The sequence below is a fragment of the Streptopelia decaocto genome (assembly GCF_964273445.1).
Source record: "Streptopelia decaocto genome assembly, chromosome: 10".
NCBI lineage: Eukaryota > Metazoa > Chordata > Aves > Columbiformes > Columbidae > Streptopelia > Streptopelia decaocto.
The window spans coordinates 12031305-12052199 of NC_138665.1; the positions used below are offsets into that span (position 1 = coordinate 12031305).

Genomic DNA, 20895 nt, shown 5'->3' on the forward strand with positions numbered 1-20895 from the left:
CCGCCCTTGCCGGACCCCGGCTGGGGTTCCGGGAGGTGCTGCCCGGGGCGGAGGCGGCGGGCGGGCCCCTCAGCGGGCCGGACCGGGGCCGTTGTTGGCGCGTTACAAAACCGCCTGGTTTTGTAACAACCTGCGGGCGCTGCCCAATGAGCGCCGCCGCCCGGCGTCACGTGCCCGCCTTTATATAAGCGGCGGCGGCGCGGGGCGCTCCCGGCGCGGGGCGGCAGCAGCATGGGCCGGTGGGGCCGCACCGCGCCCCCTCTGCCCGCGCGCCCCGGCGCCCCGCAGCGCCCGCCCCGCTAGGGTCGCTGCCCGCCGCCATGGGCTCCCACCTGCCGCCGCAGCAGCAGCGCCCGGAGCCCCAGCTGGTGCTGCAGCTGGCGGCCGGGGCTCGTCAGGCGCAGAACTTGGAGCTGTCGGGCGGCGGCCTGGGGCCCGAGTGGCAGGTGCTGCTCGGGCGAGCCGACGCACTCGCCTACGGCGGGCGGCTGCACGAAGCCCTGCCGCTCTACCAGCTGGCGTCCCGCCACCAGCAGCTGCGGGCGGAGCAGTTGGAGAAGCTGGTGGAGTGCCTGGCGCAGAGCGTCCGGATCAAAGAGGGGCTGCCCGCCGCCGGGAGCGGCCCCCCGCAGCCCCGCGAGTGGGATGTCTTCAGGTGCCGCAAATGCCAGGGCTTCCTCTTCGAGCCCGTTTCCTTGCCTTGCGGACACACGTTCTGCAAAAAGTGCCTGGAGAGGGACCGGGCGGCCGAGTCCCGCTGCGTTCTGTGTAAGGAGGAGGGCAGCGCGGCGGCCGGGCAGCTCCTGCGGGTCAATGTCATCCTCAGCAACCTGCTGGCCAAGTGGTTCCCCTGCCAAGTGAAGGCTTCGCAGCTCAGGCACGAAGGGAACCTCCTCTATAAAGAGAAGAAGCTACAAGCCGCCCTGCAGAAGTACAACGAAGCGGTCAGCCTAGGTAACGGGTCCCCCTTCCCCGACACCTGCCCGCGGGGGACGCGCTCCCCGCCCGCCGCCGCTCCGGGCGCGGCGGGGGAGACAAGTGTCCACCGGCCGGGGCTCGCCGGCCGCCGCTCCGGCGTGTCTCACCCCGACGAGCCCCGGGCTGGGCCGAGGGCAGGCCCCGCGCCCGGGGGTGTGCCGGGGCCGCGCTCCAGCCTGCCGCCGGCTCCCCGCGGTGGGCGGCCGCCGCCCGGGCCGGGTCCGGGGCAGGTGGCGGAGGAGCCCGGGGGAAGAGCCCCGGGGAGGGGTAGGGGCTTTTCGGCCCGCAGTGAAACTGGGTCAGGAGAGCAGCGGTTGCGTAAGCCGGAGCCTGCGGTCCGGCTGGGCTCCCCCCCGCCGGCGCCGTTGTGTAACCGGCGGAGCCGGGCGGGAGCGGGCGGCCTCGCCCGGGGCGCCCCGCCGCTCCCCGGGAAGGGCTCCGGGCGGGCGGGTCGCTGGGCGCAGGGTGTCCCTGGCGAGCACCGCGGGGCAGCGGGCGGCTCGGTCAGGGCAGCGGCGGGGCCGCGGGTGCGGAGCGGGAACCGCCGGCAGGGCTGTGCGGGAAAAAGTTTTGCTGTGGTCGTTCTAATGGAGTTCTAGATAAAGCAGCTGACGCTGCGCGCAATGGGTGGCGATTGAAGGCACGGTATTACGGGGAAGAGTTTCTTTCAAACGCCAGGGTATTCCAAACACAAGCGTACAGCCTTAATTCAGTACACGCTGTCTTGATGCTACATCAGGCAGCGTGTGTAACCAGATCACTTTATCTGCGCTGCTGTAGCGTTACCTGATTCTCGTAGTTGCAGCTTGTTTTCCTGTGTTAAGCTATGGCAAGAAAATATCCTTATGTACCATTTTAAAACTTTGATACTAAAAATTTTGAAACTCCTCCCTACAGTACGACAGCATTCCACTTGCCACCTTAAATTTCTCCTGTATGTTTCTATCAGTCATCGAATCCTCGCTCAGAGCTGATAATTTATTGTGTGAGTGTCTCAGCATTTATTTATGCAATGTTCCCTGCAGTTATATAATACACAGCTGACATGTTCTCTGGAGTTGCCCAAAGAGGTTTCCAGATTTCAGTTAGTACATAGTTATTTAAAGAGTGGCTATTTTGTGGTTTTGTACAACTTGGGGGCACCAACATGTGGTTTAAAAAAAAATAATAATAATAAAAAAAAAATATGTATCTTATGCAACTAACTTTTACATTACTTTAATCAACCAATTTTTCTATTTCCTGCAGCTCCAAATGACCACTTACTGTACAGCAACCGGTCCCAGATTAACTCTACTTTGAAAGCTTGTGAAGATGCATTGCATGATGCCGAAATGGCGTGCAGACTGCAGCCGAACTGGTTGAAAGTAAGTTCTGACTCCAAACATAGTTTGATTTAAAACCTTAATATTGCCCCGATTAAAAACGGTTGGGATGGTCAGACAACTGTATCTGATGGAGGCTTTAAGTCCTGTAACTTCTTGGACTCTGTGATTTACACACATTTAACCATGATATTCTTGAGCTTCCTGGGGTGAAGGAAGTGAGTGATAATCCCAGAGGATGACCTGGCACTATTGTCTTTGACCTGGATGAATCTCAAGTTCATGAACTGTCTCCAAAAGCTGAATGCTGGGCTTATATAATTCTATAAGGACATAATGACTATTTTAGGAGATGAATGTAGGGGAGGTAGATTTCTCCAGGATCAGTTGGGCTCAGGTACTGCACAAATCATACTTGTTTGAGTTAGAAAATATTCCAGTTCTGCCTGTAAGAGTTTTCAGGACACTTGTGGTTAAAAACCCTGATACTGGCGGTGTCCAGGTAAAAGAGATGGTTATAGTGAGTCTCTATGACTAACTTTTTATTCTCTGGAAAGGTCTTTTGTAATTTCATCTTTGTTTTTGCGTGACGAAAGAGCAAAAGCTGCAACTATGGATGTGTTTGACTGCAGGGTCACCTGAGGAAAGGACAAGCATTAGCTAATCTGGGGAAAACAGAAGAAGCTTTAAGAGAGTTTCTATTCTGCCTTGCTCTAGATACTGGGAACAAGACTGCCAAGTCTGAGGCACAAAAGGTGAGTTCCCTAAATTGTTGTTTTCAGTGGCCTTTCATGAAGGAGGATAGGAATTTTTGTTGTCTCTTCCCCTCTTTCATTACTGTCAAGAGCTGGATGGAGAGTTACATCCAGACTGTTGTTCAAACTTGAATTATATGTATTGCTTATGTGAAGATTGAGAAGTAGCAAGGACATGTACTTACTATGTGGAAACAGTTACAGTGTTAGCATCAGTGAAGTAAAAGCTGAATTGTTAATAATTGCCACCCACAGCCTATCGTGATTCCCTATAGTCAAATTTCTAAACCGATGACAATGCAGAAGAGGGGGAGTTGCCACTCAGTGTTGTCTCAGGCCGTTGACTGTCAGAATGCAACACGCAGCAGCCGTCAAACTCCGCTTGGGAGCAGCAGCTCTCTCCCTCCTGCCAGTCGTGCTGCTGCGCATCCCTGCGCGAAGGAGGCGTGAAGGGAAGCAGTCAACAGAAGAGCTGGCTTAAAATCGTTTTTAAAGGTTGCTAATAACTAATGCTATATAAGCAGCAAAGTGAATCTGCAGATTCTTATGTGGCTTTTGTGAAGACGGCTTGGCTTAGCACAACCCTCACATCTCTGATTTGCTGTGAATCAGTGTTTTGACAGTTGACCATTTTTTTTGTTGTCGTAGCTGTAAGGCTTAGCATCACAGTGATAGCTTATGGTAATATAATGTAGCAGTTCTATTTTCCTTGTACTGAGTTTTCTAAGTGGCAGTGCATTCACACTTTCTTCCACCACTGTTGGGATGGGAACTTCCAGGTTTCTGTGTGCTATAATATGTAAGGTATTCTACGCATGATAGAATTCTTACAGTAAAGCACTGATCATGGAAGTAACTGAGTGTATAACCTGGATGGCTGTAGTGCAATTGAATTTTTCTCTCCTTTTACATATAGTTGAGGTTGCCATCTCCTCTGAGTTTTTTGCTACTGATATTTGGGTTTTTTTTTTTAGTTGTGTGGGTGGTGTAGGTGGGTTTTTTGGTGTTGGAGGGGGGGTTGTGTTTGGTTGGTTTTTGGGTGGTGGTGTGTTTGTTTTGGTTGGGTTTTTTTCCTTCAGTGGGCTCCGTGCAGCCTTTCACTGTCATTGTGCCATGATTTGTTCTCATAGTCGTGCTGGGAGACTTCCTGTGCACTAGAGCAAAAAAAGCAGGAACAAACAGATATGTTTCTAAATTCAGACTCCAAATAGCCTTATCCAAGACACCTAATTTCTGAACAGTGGGGTTCTGAGAGAAAAACTAGGCTTCTTATGACTGAAAGAATTACTCATGCACTCATCAGACACAGAGTTCATCCATGATGCAATGTTCTACTGGGTCATTTCCAAGGCTGTTTGCATAACAATGACATACTACATTTTACCAAATTCCTCAGGTGCAGCTGTGATGTTTCACTTGTATTAACTGTCCGTCTGTGCTAGTTTTGACATAGTGTGATCCTGTGGAATCCTTTTTGACTTTAAAAAGAAATGTCAGCTGTCATGTGGCTTCTTCAGGTATCAGCAGGATCACCTCCATAGTATGTTGAAATTAGTTTTTGGAGTGTGAATCTTCCATTCAGCTCTGTTTCTTTCCTTGAATAATCATCTGATAAGCTATGTCCTACAAGTGGCTACAAGCTGCTACTTGATACAGATTCACTCATTTTCTGATAGCAAATGAAGAAATAGCATTTTTCTACTGCCTACATTTTTTTTGTATTCTCTCATAAGTGAATTAAAAATAGCTACAATTTACAATATCAGAGGCATTTACTTTAACTGAACTTGGATTAAGCCTGTGAGATGAGTGCTCTCTGTACTAGCAAACTCCAGTGAAAGCTTCTGATGTGCAGAAAAAAACATATTTAAGAAATAAGTTAGTAATTTCTGGTGAGTTCTGAACTGCAGGATGAGAGGACAAAGGCGTGTGTGTCATATCACAGAGAATGGTTAATAAATTTATGGGCTTATTTAACTCTGAAAATGTCTCTTGCTGTCTGGCCTATATTGCATTAGCTCTTTCACTTTTTCTTCTTACCTTAGTCTAAAGGGCTCTTTAAATGGTTTTAACAAGATCAAGGATGCTTCTTTCAGCTATTCCCTTACTTGCTTTTTCATTTGGAGGTTGCAAGGAAGGAACTAAGCAGTGAAGTGTTCTGTTTTATATCACAGCTTCTACTTAGTTTGTTTTCACTCATCCCGGGGAATGCTCAGGAACACTTACCCGATATCCTGCAGCTGTTGTCACATCACTCTAGATTAAAGGGGAATCTCCTAAATTCAGTGGGATCTGGAGGCACCAGCCATAACCTACAAAGGTTGCTCAAGGTAACGATCAAGTCTGATGTGTGGTTCTTAATTTGTTGTGTGTTTTATGTTTGCATTGGGAAGCTTTCTCTTGGAGATAGGAGAATAGATTTTTCTCAGATTTTTACTGAGTTTCAGCAGATACAAAACAATGTTGACTTATTGAAGTCTCTTTATCTGACTTCTTTGTCTTTAATAGAAGTTTTCTGTTGTTGTTCTGATAAATGTTATGCCAGAATAGAGTACTATTCCTGTAACTCTCTAGCTCTTCCAAGTAGTTGGTAGTGGGAAAGAGTCTCTGAAGATTGGATTGAGATACCCTCAAAAGCTGTGAAATACTAAAATCTAGGTTTTCAGCTTGAAATGTAACTGATGATGTCAGTGACAAAAACCATCCTGCATTCAGATTCCCTATAGTGCTTAGAGGTTATTGCAGAGCCGTGTACGATACATTCACTCCCCTGTTAAGTTTGGTTTCACAGCTGTAGTTTTGTAAATGGCTGTTGAGGTTTACATTCATGGGTTTGTAAGTACCACTTTTGTTTCATTGAAACCTAAACTTTGAGGACAGGTTTTGCATATACTGTGTATGTAGAAGAAAACTTCACTAGTCCTTATCACTACAAAAAACTTCACAAATAAAAATGGCAGGTTTTGAGCAGCCTTGTTGAGACTGATAAGAAGGATCAGTGACATTGCCTTCTGGAAAGGCTGTCGGGATATTCTGAAAATAAATCCATGTGTATGACCCTTTTGCAGAGTCATTTGAGGGACAGATCGCTGGTCTTTCTGCATGTTACACATCACCGCAGTTCCTGGTCACAACCCACAGTATCTGCTTTCAGGTTCACTGGGGGGTTGATGTGACAAGCTGAGAGGTGATGTCCTGTGTGCTGGCTGCTCACAGGTGGTTCTGTGGCCGCAGTGGGATCAAGGCTGATCGTTTTATCCTTTGTGAAAGAAATCTGTCTCACTGGAGGAAGCTCTGTCCGCTTTCTCTGTTACAAGTTTTGTGTGTTTATACTGCTTCCTTGAAATAAACTCGCATTGTTTTGGTTGGTTTGATGGTTGATACCATGCTTATGATCTGAACAGTATGCATTTGTCTATAGGTTAAGTGATGACAATATATTTAACCTGAGATCCAGCCACAGTTCTGCCTGAATCAAATTTGATGACCCTGCTATAAGGGCTGAAAATACTCAGTGTGGGGGGGGAGGGGGGACAGCAATAGGTCACTTGATTTTTTTCCCCTCATTAAAATCAGGCCCTGACACAGCAATTCTCAAACTGTTGCTTCTTGAACTACAAAGTCCTTCCTGGTGATCTGTAATATTAAAGACTTGTGACAGGTTTGGGGTTTTTTCCTTAGCAAGTTGTTGGAAGGCTGGTCTAACGTCAATCCTCTCTTCACGCAGGTAAATGTGGAACAGAAAAAAGGTTTTCCCATTCAAGAGGAATCAAATGTAGCTACTTCTGGTAGTTTGAAGAAATCTATACAAATTACAGAGAGCAAAAAGGACTGCTCGGAGGAGGAGAACAAGCTCAGCTCCATGCCGGAGTCTGCCTTTCTCTTACCTGAGAAGCGCGGCCTCCTGAAGCGGAAATTCTGCGCGGAGGAGACGCGGAGTGCTGAGCTACCCTGCAAGCTGCCCAAGAAAGGTGTGTTTAACGACGCCTGGGGCGAGTTCCATGCCATGCGATCAGTGGAGATTTTGCTTTTGTGAAACTTAGAGGAAAAGGGTCCAAATTACACTTTAGCTTGTATATTTTCTCTTTAGCCTAATCAGGGCATGATGTGGAGTCTTTGTATGGGAAAAAATAATCCAGATATACTTCAATTATGTTAGTCTAAAGGGAGCTAAGAAGGTTGGGTCAGGTTTATCAGCAGAACTCTGAACCTTATGGAACAACAGTTTCACACATGGTCTTGGCACTTTCTGGATCAATTTTTAAAAGTTTGTTTAAAAGCACAAATTCTGTTTGTTCATGATATCTGGCCTTTTCTTCATGCTGTGGGATGTATTTAGGATGGCACAACAGAGGAATTTGTCCCACTTAAGACTTCTAATACTCATAAAAAAATGTCATGACGTTAATTGTTAATGGTAGGAGAAATTCAACACCATGTAAGTGGGTATAATGTCACCAAAATTAAGGGGAGGTATCCTGATTTGTGCCAATAGAAATTATTGCAATGATGCTTGATGGTTCAGTAACTTGCAAGTATATACAATAAGCATTTAAATATCAGATGCTGCTTGTAGATGCATGGAATACTGTTGCGTTTACATAGTTCTATTCAATTACCTTATAACCTGTTGTTTGTTATTGATAGATACAGCTGATACAAAGGGAAATAGTACTGGACAACATACTCCATTTGAATTTGTGGATCCATCAGATTTGGACTGCTCCCTGTGTATGAGGTATTCTTTGTTTTCTTGTGGATGTTTTCAGCTTTTAAGCTGTTACCTCTTTCCTTTTTGTGACCTAGTGAAGGTGTCGGAAAGGTTTCCTCTCACCACCCACTGACACACATAGTGCACAAACCACAATTTGTCCTCTGGAATTTGCAGAGCCGTGTATGATGTTATATAATGCACAAATAGCTAAAGGAGCCACATCCTTTGAATATTCCAAGTTTGTATGTAAAATACTGTGGTGCTGCTATTGCAACAGGAGGATCTTGCAAGCAACCAAGAACATGTTTTTCCTCTGTTGCTTAAGACATGGTTCCTTAGTTTACTAAGGCTGCCATTCTGTTTGCTTGACGATCTCTTGTTCCAGTAAACCAACAGTTATTCTTGGGGACAGCAATAACTTGATAAAACCAGTAGGTGTTGTCAACTACATCTATTTTACTCCTTGTTTTGTAAAAAAAAAAATTCACTTTGGCAAATATACATGTTAGGTTTTGTTACTGAAGTAGGAGGAGATATTGGGAAGATGTTTTACAGGAGTCTTGACCTCTGCACTGAGTGTTGCTTAGTTTTGTCCTTTTAATTACCTAGATTTATCAATAATGCATATTGGAGTTAGTTTGGCACTATACTTTACATTCTTAAATAGCAGATAGCCTCTTTGTGGATTTATTTCTGAAGGCCTATGCTTTGACAAATCTGGATTTGCTTTGTTTTCTTGTTTGGGGGGAGGGTGGGCAGCGAGAAGCTTCAACGTATTTCAGACAAACCAAAACCTTTTGGGGAGTAACTACCGTGTTGTTTGATTCACTTCTGCTTGTGATAAATCAGATCTGCCCCCTCTCCCTCTGCCTACAGCTGAAACATGCTCTGAAAGTTTATACAGCTGTCAAAAGACTTGATGCTGCTAAGAGCAAAACTTGCCTCTAACAGAAAGCCACACAATTAGTCTTACTGGTTTTAATGAGTCTGCATGTTTACGATCATTATGTCCACAAAGCATTTTTCAGATGTTTTTTATTAAAATTAATTATTCCTACTCCCTCATCCTCTATGTCAGAAACAACCAGGCTACAAGACATTTGTAAAGGAATTAGCTCAAGGATTGCTGATTCCCTTAGAGGAGAGGGGATGGTGATACTGATCTAGTAATTGCAATCCCAAATAGAGGCCATTCGCTTTGTAACATCACTGCAACAATTAAAGCTTGTGCTAAGGGAAGCTGTCACAAGACCTTTTTCTTGCTATTAATGTAGGTTGATTGTAATTATTTCCTGCCATGTTCCTCAGAAGTATTTTAGGGATTTGGATCCTGAGATACTCTGGACTAATTACCTAGTAACCTACTGACCTGTTCACAATTAACTGCAGGAGCTGTTATTAACCTATTTGTCTGATAGCGTGGCCAAAATGTTATTGATCTACATTTGCTCCAGCAGCGAGCAGGAAATAAAAAAGAAACAGTCAAAGCAACATATTGGTGAGAAATAAAGGAGCATTACTCAGCAGGAGTGATTTGGTTTCTGCTGTTACAATAGCTTAAAATGATGTCATGAGAAATCTTGGTACACAGTGTTTCTTTCTACAAGTCATGAGCTTCATCCAGGTCCCCTCAGAGCTGTCAGGAAAAAGCTGCCGCTGGCTTTCATGTTCATTGTAAGAGGAATTTCTTGTCTTTAGGCTCACGTTTCAGATCAAGTCACTACTAAATAATTCCACATGCAAACCAGTGCTTACTGAAACATATCGTAGAGTTCAGTATTTTATACAGTTCAAAGCAATAAGGTAGGCTTGGTGCAGTGAGGTGTCTCTTCATGAAACAATTAACAAGGGTTTTCAATTATACAGTCACGTTGCAATAAGATACTGTGGTATTTTTGATACTTTTTCATATGTTCATTTGCTTAAATGTCAATATTTACAGTAACTTTTATAGTAACTAATGACATTTATTATACTGGCTATGGCAATCTTGTTAAGAGCCAATTATGCTCTTAAATCTTGTTAAAGACGCTAATAAATGTGGGTTTAAATATTATTTCCAGATGTATAATAGAATTTAGTGTACTGTTTTATTTTAAAGTAAACTTATTAATGTAGTTATAATTCAAGTGAATTAATATTTGAGACCTTAAAATGCTTAGACAGCATGTTGTAAAATACAGTAAATGCCAAACAACTTAATTTCTAGTTTCAGATGTTTTATATTAAAAAACAAGAACAAGACCAATAACCAAACAAAACCAAACAGCTTTCATATTATTTATCTCTCCCCGAGGTACTTATTGGCAAGGAAACATCACTATCACTTTGCAGTATCATGTAATCATAATAAGTAAAAAATCCTTACATGAAAATAAGTGTCACAGAGGTACTTGAAATGGGTAAAAATTAGACATCGTGATACTTTGAAGACCTGGCCTTATGTATTTAAACCTTTTTTAGATGAAACATGAATCTGCTGTCAGTCATTTGCCAGAAAAGCAATCATTTGAAGGATAAAAACTGTCTATTCCAACAAAACTGCTTTGTAAGTCCACATTAGAGTTGGCAATAATGGTTTATTGCAATCACTTATGTGGGTTATTACTGCAAATAGCTATTTTTGTGCTTAGCTTACACATACAAATAACCACATGATTTCCACAGTACTAGTTACGCAAGTATTGCTCAGTTTCATTAGAAAAAGTCAAATGTCAAACTTCTGCTTTTATTTATTGCTTACATAGAGGAGAATTAAATCCTGGCTTGTTGGAAGTTAATGACAATATTCCCTCTCATGTTCACTGAAATCAGAATTCATGGGCTGCCTTTCATGTTAGGTGGCAATAAGCAAGTCTGTAAGCTGAATAAATACAAAAGTTGGTTGAGAAAATGGAAAGCAAAGAACAGCTTTATCCCTGGAGTAGTCAGTAAAATGTAGTGAATTAATACAGGTGTGGGTTTTTTTGTTCTGGTAACAGATTTTTGTTTTACTTTGGTACACGATATTGTTGTCTTTTTGTTTTTGGATTTTCCAATCCAGGCTCTTCTATGAACCCGTCACAACACCTTGTGGACACACCTTCTGTCTCAAATGTCTTGAGAGATGCCTGGATCACAACCCAAAATGTCCCCTGTGCAAGGAAGGGCTCTCAGAGGTAAGGATGCTTGGATTTTCTGGGCATAAATTCAATGGCACAGGATAGGATTAACTGGCACCTTCAGAAACCTTTATTTCCCAACTTAAAAGAAATATAACTTAAGAAGAATGTGACTCTTAAAATGCTCTTGTGACTTACAAAGCATGGATGGTGTCCTCTGTTCAAACCTTAGGGCCAGACCTGTACTTAGAAAGGAGGTGATTTCACTTCCCAGATTTCCCAGGATAATGCCCGTAACTTCGGGAATGGTTCAATAAACACCTCTTCAGTGGCAGTACAAGCCTAAAAGATGGTTTTGTTTTGTATAGATGTAAGAAAATGGAGCTAACAGATGACCACCTTGTGCACAGGCACAGTGCGCTTTGAAATGCTGGCATTATAGATAACTTGTTGTGTGTGTTTTTACTGCAGTGCTTGGCTATGAGGAAATACTGTAAAACAGTACTAATGGAGGAGTTAATAGCTAGATATCTTCCAGAGGAACTCACTGAAAGAAGAAAGATTTATGAAGAGGAAATAGCAGAGCTTTCCAAGTATGTAATCCAGTTATGTAAAATCCAATCTTTAATACTGCTGCCGTTAGCTGATGAATGGCTCCTGCTGCTGTGGAACACGAGCTAAGATGCTGACAAAGGAGCTTCTTTTTCAGTACCGTGTGATTTCAGAGAGAAGCAGGGTCCAGGTGAAATTGTGATTTGAGTTAGCATAAAAACTGGACACTGCGCTAAACAATAAACAGAAGTAGAAGAAATGTAGAAGGCTGCTTTATAAACAAAGTACAAAGCAATGCGGCTGCTTTCAGGGGCGCTCTGTGAAAGCCACAGAGTGAGACAATAGGTGGAAGCAGTGGAAGCAGTCTCACAGGCTGGGGGTTGGGATGTACTGGGTAGGGAAGAAATGGGATTAAGGAAAATAAAGTAAATAAAAGCAATAAGGAGATGCATTAATGCTCTCACTAGCAAAACCAGAAAGCACAACTAAAAAATCCTTCTGCTAGTAAGTGGTATATCACTTTCCATAATATCTAGCTAATTAAGGGAAAAAGTAATTTTAGTTTTTACTTTCTCCATGAAGGATTTTATTCTAAAGATGTTATAATTTCTGTTTAAATATATCATAATTGTAAGGACTATGTTATTGCAGAAAATATATTTTATACCTTGTCAGTAGTCTGGTAGAATGTCATATCTGATTTTTCCTTTCTTTCTTACAGCCTAAATAAGAATGTTCCTATATTTGTCTGCACAATGGCATATCCTACAGTCCCATGCCCTTTGCACATCTTTGAGCCATGTTATCGCTTGATGATTCGAAGGTGCATGGAGACTGGCACCAAACAATTTGGGATGTGCATCAGTGACCCTGTAAAGGGGTGAGTGAGCAGCATGCTCAGACCATGTGATGTACCCCACTTAGTCTGGAGCAAGTCTCTTGGAGAGGTGCAGAAAGGTCCATGGCTGTAATATCTGTGATCATTTTCAAGTAGAGGAAGTTTCCTCCTCATCGTGCCGGTTAAAGACATTGAGAAGACTGAAGTTTGTCTTGAGCACTTAGATTCTGACTAACAGGTCTGCCCATTTTTCTTGAAACACAGACAGCTAGTGTGTGTTGTATGAAGTTGAGCTGCAGGCCTCCTGTAATATAGGAAAAGGAAGTGTATCTTCTGCTGTTCTGAAATCTGTTGAATGCTTTGGTACAAGAAATCAAATTGACATGGCAGTAAGGCGTGTTGGTGGGGTTCGTTTTTTCTATATTATGGAAAGAATAGCTAAGCTATTGGGATACATTTACATCTTCACTGTCCTGAATATCTTGGAGGCTGCAGAGTTACAACAGGACCTTCAGAAGGACTGGCTGAGCATTTACATTGAGCCTTTTACAGTCAGTCGTAGGTAACTTGACCTTAATGTCTGTGGCTGTATTTAGCTTTCTTCCCTTCTTTTTATGCTGTGTACCTACAGGGTATATATACACCATAGAAAGTAAGATGTGCACAAAACACACCTGCAAACTAAAATCTGCCAAAATTGTGGGACAACATTTTTCATTCTAGATTATATAGTTGTTCCATAATTCTAATATTCTGAATTGCACTTGCCCTTCTGTACAAGTCAATTGGATTATGGAGCAAGTGTGCTGCTGAGCTGCATAACTTTGAATTTCATAAGATGTTCCTGTATTCCAAAACATGCAGTTAGTGTTAATCAGATTAGACAGCCTGAATCTTCCTGATAGTTTTGAAAACAATTGTGGAATAATTTGAACCACAGTAGGTCAGTACTATGAACAATAGAAATGAGCTGACACTGGTAAATACCTTTGTGGCAGAGACTGGCTGTATGGCAGTTCTGTGGAACGAAGGGTGGAGAGAATAAGACTTGTTGACTTGCTTTTGTTCTGATTTCAATAGGTTTGCAGATTATGGCTGCATTCTGGAGATAAGAAATGTTGAATTCTTTGCTGATGGTCGCTCTGTTGTAGACAGCATCGGCAAGAGGAGATTTAAGGTGATAGAGCACAGCCAGCGCGATGGCTATAATACAGCAGATATCGAGTACATTGAGGATCAAAAGGTAAATTTAGAAATATTTCATTCAATCTGTATTACATGTGAAATTCCAAGCACATATGTTTTCAGTGAGTTGTTTTGTTTTGGTTTTTTTTTTGTAGAACAGTTTCTAGTAAAACAAATTTGCGGTATTTACTAATTGCACATGTTTGGAGATGGGAAACATAATAGTTACCACAAGCGTGTACACACACTGCCTATAGACTGAAGAGTGTTTTTCTAGAGATTTTTAGCAGAAGACAAAACTAAGTGAATCCAGGATGAGATCTTACCACTCTTCTAGACAGAATAGCTGCAGTTTATAAAGTGTCTGGGGGTACCTGCCTCCATTTGCATTGAAACCAATTAGAAAGCTCAGGTAAGAAGGAGCAGGATCAGGTCATTACACCTTCAAAATTATTTACATTAATTCTTTCTTAAAAAAATATATATGTGTGTAGGTAAAGTATTCTGGGTGATCTATGAGCTTTTGGTATATAATGGAAAGATAAAATGTCTACTCTGAGGAGCTGCTAATAATTACAAAAAAGCCTTGCATAATCTTTTTTTTACATAAACATCATATGACACAGAAAAGTTGTTTTCATATAGCAATCCAGAAAGTGCTTGTTCTGCAAATCTTTGGCATAGAATATAGGATAAGAAAATAAAGGATTTGATAGTTGGTGGTGGGGACACACACCAGAATAGGGGACACCAAACTAGCTTTCTTGATGTTTCCCCGTTTCCTCGTATTAATGTTGTGCCTTCCCCAACATGCAGACTGGACTAACAGTAGCCTCCCCCTCTCTTTACTCCTTTTAGGTGCAAGGACAAGAGTATGCTGCATTACTTGTTCTCCATGATTCTGTCTATGATCAGGCATATATGTGGTTTAACTCCCTCAAGCAAGCACTCAAAAGTCGAATTCTCAGTCATTTTGGTCCAATGCCAGCTAAGGATCCTGACCCACAGGTATGCAGAACCAGTGGTTTATGTAACTTTTAGGGGCAGAAATAGCAGGGATAGCCGATAAGCTGGGAGGTGTTTTAAGATCGAAATACGAATACTCTTTGTTTATCCTGCATAAGCTGAGTATCTAAGTTATATTGCCATACGCCAGTGGTAGCACAGTTGCAAATGAAAAGCTTGTATTTAGTGTTGGTATGTTTCTGAGACTACTTAACTGACTGTATTAATCCCAAGAGACTTAAATGCCTTTTTGCCTACTCTACTCCCCCAGTTAAATGACTGAGAGAAGACAAATGAGGAAAGTTGGTACTCTTGTTCAAGGACTGCAAATGATAGGAATCCTAAAATAACAGAATGTAACAGTAGAAAGAAAATACGAACTAGTGTCAAAGCATGAAGAAGGGAGGCAGGAATCCCAAAGAACAGGGTCAGTAATAACATGGGGAAAAAAAACATAAAAATATCTAGAAGACCCAACCTATAAACTGTTGCTAGAAATAGAAATGCATCTTGATTATACCTTCAACATCTTATTTTCATGCAACTTGGTTGTAACTATTTTCAAGCCAACCTGTAATCACAAGCCATCAGGTTGGCAGTGAAATGACGTGCTTGCCAGATTGCTCTCAAAATGCTGTGTTTACAAAGTTAAATGTTCAAAACCAAGACCTTACCATCTATATGTATCCTAACTTCTATTTTTTTTCCCCTTACTGCAGTCTAACCCTAATGGGCCAGCCTGGTGCTGGTGGGTCCTGGCTGTCCTTCCCCTTGAGAACAGGGCTCAGCTCCCTTTCCTCGCCATGAAGTCCCTCAAAGACCGCTTGAATGGCATCAGACGTGTCCTTACGTTCATGTCTCGTACAAGATCACGGTGATGGTGAGGAGAGCTGCGAAGTCTCCCGCAGTACTTGACTGTAGACTGTCTCTTGTAACTTCAGCTAACTGCAATAATGTCTTACAGATTTGAGTGTCAGGATGTTTCAAGCCCGAATTTCAAAGAAAATGAGTTATAAAGAGCAAGGGAAGTTTATGGATACTTCAATAGTTTCCTTTTGGAACTCTGAGATGATTATTCAATCACTGCACTGCTAAATTTATAACAAATGTGATAGAACAAAAAGTGATCTTGTTTGCCATAAACCTTTTAAAAAGCTTAAGGGGTTTTTTAATTTATTTTATTTTTATTTTTTTAGTGGATGAGGGATAAACTGTGCAGTTTAATGTGAAGCAGAAATAATAACGTTAATGCATTATTTCAGTGAACTGCAAAGTCTTTTATTCCAAATGGTTCAGGTTTTATATAGCATTGTGTAAAATAATGTTCACAACTTCTGTTTGATAATTTATTTTTGCACTATGATGTTTTGTTTCAAAGTGTTTATTATTTATGTGTTCATTCTCTAAAGGAAAATGAGCTGCTCTATTTATAGTGTTTTTACCCTGTATTTATCACTGAGGGCAAAATGATGATTCTAGCAGTGCATGAGCAACTGCTTTCATAACTTTTCAGATATTTGTGTTCAAATACTTTGAATGTTTTTCTACTTATCCCCGGTCCTGCTGTGGCTTAAGAAGGACTTTTCCCCCCGAACCAGCCTGCCATGAAGTCTTTGAATACACACATTATGTCTGAGATAATTCCAGCACAATTTTTGGAGCCTGATCCTCTGCTTGCGACCAGGTTCCTGCTGTCGCAAACCAGTCGCACAGACGCTGAACCTCAAGCGTGTTTAAGTGCTTGGGCCAGTTCAGGTATGGAGCAGTTGAGGTCAGTGGGAATCGGCCATAGTGGTGACAGAAGGATCTATCCCCTAATTTTTCAGAAAACAGAGAATAACTTGAAGTTGAATTTATATCTGAACTCTTTCTTGCAAGAACCAGATAATGGCTACAAACAACTGTGAAGAAAGAGCCACAATATATGAAAAGTGGCTTCTACAGAAAACTGGAAGTACTGGTAGCATTTCATTGTGGGTTACTACATAGTTGTGGGGTTTTTTTACATCAACTCTTGTTGCTGTTAAGATCAGTTTTATTTCTTTTTTAATTGTTTGGTAGGATTTGGCTTTGGAGAGTGTGTGTGTGTGGGGACAGGGGGAAGTTTTTCAGCTTTAGGGACTCAGAGAGCAGTTTGTGTCACAGGAGAAGGAATATGTTGTAATAAATGCTATTTATTTCACCCCGATCTTCAGGTTCCTGCTAGCTTCAAATCTCTGCCCAGCCATTGCATTTCTCTTCAGAGACTGGGTAGTCTCGCTAATAATAGTTAACTCCCAAGGAAAACAAGTGAATTTTAGCATGATTACTTGTAGCTATAAAACAGGTAAAAATAGGGCAGAAATGAGAACAAGTAGTATCTTGGCTTTGATTTTTAATTTTTTTTTTAACAACAGTTCATATACTTGTTTTGCTGCTTTTCTTGCTCCCAGTGTACCGCTTTCTAGATGGGATCTTGCCTCCATCTGACTTTGACTTTCACGGATTTCAATGTAAGCAGATCTGGGCCTTTTATTCTAAACTACTGTTTTCCTTTCCAGTGGCAAAGAGTAGATTGAATTGAGAATGTTATAGAATGCTACAAATTTATTTGCTTACGCAGGATAGCAGTCTCTGCCATTCCATGCCTTTATGGAAAAATGCAGTAGAATTTAATGCCAATTTTCTGTGCGTTTTTCCATCATCTCATCAGAAATAATTATTACTTAAAAGTAACTTCCATACTGTTCAGTCTCCATAAAACTACCTTTGTTCCCTCTCTTGTTAAATTCTATAGAACTTTTCCATAAGGGTACCAAAGAAACAAATGGAAGATAAACATGTTTCAGTCTTGTGATGCAAATGGAATATGTATCCTGTGTTTGCATTGAGCTGCTCTAGAAACGCTACAACTTATTTCCATATGCTAGATTGCTGCACTTCTTCCATACCATAGGTGGTATTTAACGTGCTTCTCTGTAAATAATGTATAGAAATACATACATGTTCTGAATAATAACAAGTGTATGGTGGCTGACACCTGCTATGGCATTTGTCTTCGTAAGTCAATAACAAAGTGATTTCTACTTGTTTGGAAGTGAAGCTGCATTAAATGCAATTCTTCCTTAAACCATTATGTATTATTGCATAGCATAAGGGGCCCATATTGCTCCCACAGAAAAAGCTGTCACTTTGCTACTCTTACCTGTGAGAAAAGGACCTTAAATATCTATTTTAAACTGTTTTCTCACTGACCTCATTGTTCTTTTTTCCTGCATGCTACGTCTTCTACGTACTCATATTCTGCCTATTTTGTTGATTTAGAAATTGGCATGGAAACAATCCTTGACTTGAAAAGTGAATATTGTCTTTTCTATTAGCCTTGAGTAAAGCTGCCAGAATTTCCAAAGCAGAAACCTGTGTACATGCCCTATATCACGAACGCCAAGTGCATTTGTTGCAACCTGGAAACACTGGACCTGCTGCACATAATGCGTGTGCACAACAAATCAGATACACCACGAAGGTTCATCTGTACGTGTACAGTACCGTTCTGTCTGTGGCTGCACATCCCAAGTTAATAGCTGGAGTCTATGAGTTCCACCAGAAGATGAAAATACTGAGAACAGATTTGGTAGAGAGCACGAAGCTGTCCAGGAGCAGCTGGGCCAGGAGTGAGCTGAGAGGGCCAAGTGTCAGTAATGAGGCTTCAACACAAAAAACTCTCCTAGTTATGCCACAGTATTGCTGACTTTTTTTTCCAGTTGTATTAATCAGTACAAGGATGTAAATGCAACACTTATTACAGGCATGAATGTACAGCTGAACAGATCTTTTTTAAAATAGCTTCACTTCTAATTATAGAAACAGCATTGATCAGATAAAACACTAATTGGGGGAGTATTTTATTGAAGCTTCTCACATTTTCTAGATACCAGATCCAGTCCCATAACCAGACTTGCTCATCTGTTAAAAAAAAAAAACCCTGACTCGCATTTCCTGTGTGGCCAGAAGTATTGATTAATCTTTATTGGGAGGGCATCAGGCATGCACAGGCTTCTTGCTTGTTCTTCAAATAACTTAATTTCCATTGACCCCAGGTCACCAAGTTCAGATTACTGAAATCAATATACATTTTTTCCCCAGGAAATGTGATCAGTCCCCCTTTTTTAAAAATAAAGTGGAATACAAAAGGCAAATGTAATATAGGGGCAGAGAGGGAATCAAGAATAGGTCAAACTAGAACTAAGTTCCAGTCTCCTGGGCAGCAGCACCTAAACATATCCTTGAGACTTCTTGAAAGTTTTAGGCTTGCATTTGAAAGATACGGTTTTGTTAATTTGAAACATCTTCACTTTTCTATAAGTATTTAACAAAATACATTAAAATAAATAACAAGGACTGGCTGTATCACCTTTCCAAATCCCTGTACATAGACATTATAAGGTTTCTAATTAAAAACAGAAGTTTGCTGCAGGAATTAATAGTAATTTTTCATTCCCATACACAGACAGATGACACTCATAATAACTTTGTCTTATATGCTCCTCTGTCTAGCAATAACTTATGGGGATATGTTTCCATGAAAACAGCTGTTATCTTGGTTGAAAGTATCCTGAGACAGGGCTGGATTAATCAGGAAAAATCATGAAACCTGATAGTAAACTCAGACACAGTTGTGGAAAGTAGTTCAGTAGTTTTAATAATTAAATGATAAGATGGTATGGTAGGCCATTATCATGCTATGTCTTAAGTGACATTCTGGTTTTAGTTGTGAAAGTCCCTCTTTTGTTTTAATTTGAAGTGCTGGTGTCTTATCTTCCACACCTTGCAGCAATAAGAGATCCCAGCTGTCACACTGTCTGTCCTGTGTGACCGCTGACTGACAGAACACCTGAACTGTGGATTTCTGAATCCAAAGATTATTTTAATCTCAGTAAAATCATCTGGATTTGGATATAACAGCTCTGGCTTAATCTGTGCTGTAGAGAAAGAGCTTTATAAAATTAAGTTTTGCTTTAGATGGTCTTCTCATAGAATACTGGGTTGAAAGGGACCTCAAGAATCATCTGGTCCAACCTTGCCTGGCGAAAGCACGGCCTAGGCAAGCTGGCCCAGCGCCCTGTCCAGCCAAATCCTAGCGGTGTCCAATGCTGGGGAATGCCCCGCTTCCCTGCGGAGATTATTCCAGTGGCTGATTGTTCTCATTGTGAAAAATTTTCCTCTTAATGATTTCTACTTGGTGCTGACGTTTTACTGGTGTTTAATGACAGGAGTTATATTTAAATGCACTGTTTAGGAATGGAGAACATGTTCACAAACTCTGATTTTTAAAATAAGTGTAAATTAGCTACCAGGTTTTTGTGCATAGAAGCCCAATGGAACTGTATGCACTTTGGGTAGTGCTCCCCTCTTCCCTGAGTCCTCCAGCAGATGAACTCAAGCCCTGCTTAGTTCTCATTCAACTTGTCAGCTTCACAACCGAACTTGTAACTGGGGCAGCACCTGGTTTAGGATCTGGGGGTTATTCCAAAGCCCCGGAAATCATGGAAAGTCTGACAGCTACAGAAAAATGGTAGTTTCAGCAAAGTCACTATTTTGGAACATTTAGCTAAATAAATATTGCCTGGATACAAGCAACTCTTCTGCTTAGACAGGATTAAAATGGTAGATAATAAACTGAACTACTACATTGACTTACTCATCCAGGTATCATGTGAAGTGCTTAATAATGTTGGAGTTTCATAAGGTCTAAAGTAACCCTCACATAGAAGTGCCTGTATTCTGTTATTGCCATTCTTGAGCTTTTTAATAGAGTCATAGCCATATATTTTATAAATATAAACATATGCACCTTTAAATCTTTACATTCAATTTGCAGAACAAAGGTTTACAGAGCAGAAGTGTAGCAAAAACAATGTAATAGCTTCTATAATTCCCTGGGGAGGAGCAGAAGTAGAGAAATGAGGAGCAAAGACTCTGTGTTAGATGTCTTAATTTGGCACCATATACTTGTCCAATTTAATTCCATCAAGCTATGTGGTTACAAGAGTGCCAGAAATATCTCTATCAAGCCATTTGAAATAAAAAGTTTTGTGGACTTGTATATTCCATTTGTTTGTAAAACATCCTTTTGTGCACTGTAATGAACTTGAAATGAAACTTTAAGTTATACTCTCATATCATTGAACAGAGTACTGTTCAGCTACCTCTACATAAGGTTGAAGTAATTTGTTTTTTCCAGATTTGTTCACATTGTCATATAAAATATATTTTAAAATATCATAGTCCAAAGAACCTGTATGTGTTTGTAGATGTACTTATAACTATGTTGTACCAACAAAGTCTGTGTGGAGAGTTGTTTGCTAATTAAAATTTTTGTGTTCTTTACTCTTTGGCTTGCATGACAACGAACTGCAGAGGTGAACAAGTATTACACATGAGCTGCTTTTTTAGGTGTGCT

The 20895-nt window shown here is 41.3% G+C and overlaps 1 protein-coding gene across 4 annotated transcripts; it reads left to right on the forward strand.

Annotated features, from left to right (window-relative positions):
- The first annotated feature begins 204 nt into the window (after window positions 1-204).
- Window positions 205-20822, forward strand: LONRF3 (LON peptidase N-terminal domain and ring finger 3). Of its 4 annotated transcripts, XR_014185004.1 has the most exons (13): window positions 205-954; window positions 2227-2345; window positions 2936-3058; window positions 5233-5388; window positions 6786-7029; window positions 7706-7796; window positions 10816-10930; window positions 11345-11466; window positions 12147-12305; window positions 13344-13506; window positions 14307-14456; window positions 15173-16945; window positions 17813-20822. XR_014185004.1 is itself a non-coding variant. In XM_082062103.1 (12 exons), exons 1-12 carry the CDS (start codon window positions 321-323, stop codon window positions 15329-15331), a joined length of 2235 nt encoding a protein of 744 aa, XP_081918229.1. In that variant the 5' UTR covers window positions 205-320; the 3' UTR covers window positions 15332-20822. The 4 variants fall into 4 exon arrangements, 3 of the variants coding, with proteins under 3 accessions (XP_081918229.1, XP_081918230.1, XP_081918231.1); XM_082062103.1 differs by having other exon boundaries at window positions 15173-20822; XM_082062104.1 differs by having other exon boundaries at window positions 7712-7796; window positions 15173-20822.
- The last annotated feature ends 73 nt before the right edge of the window (window positions 20823-20895 follow it).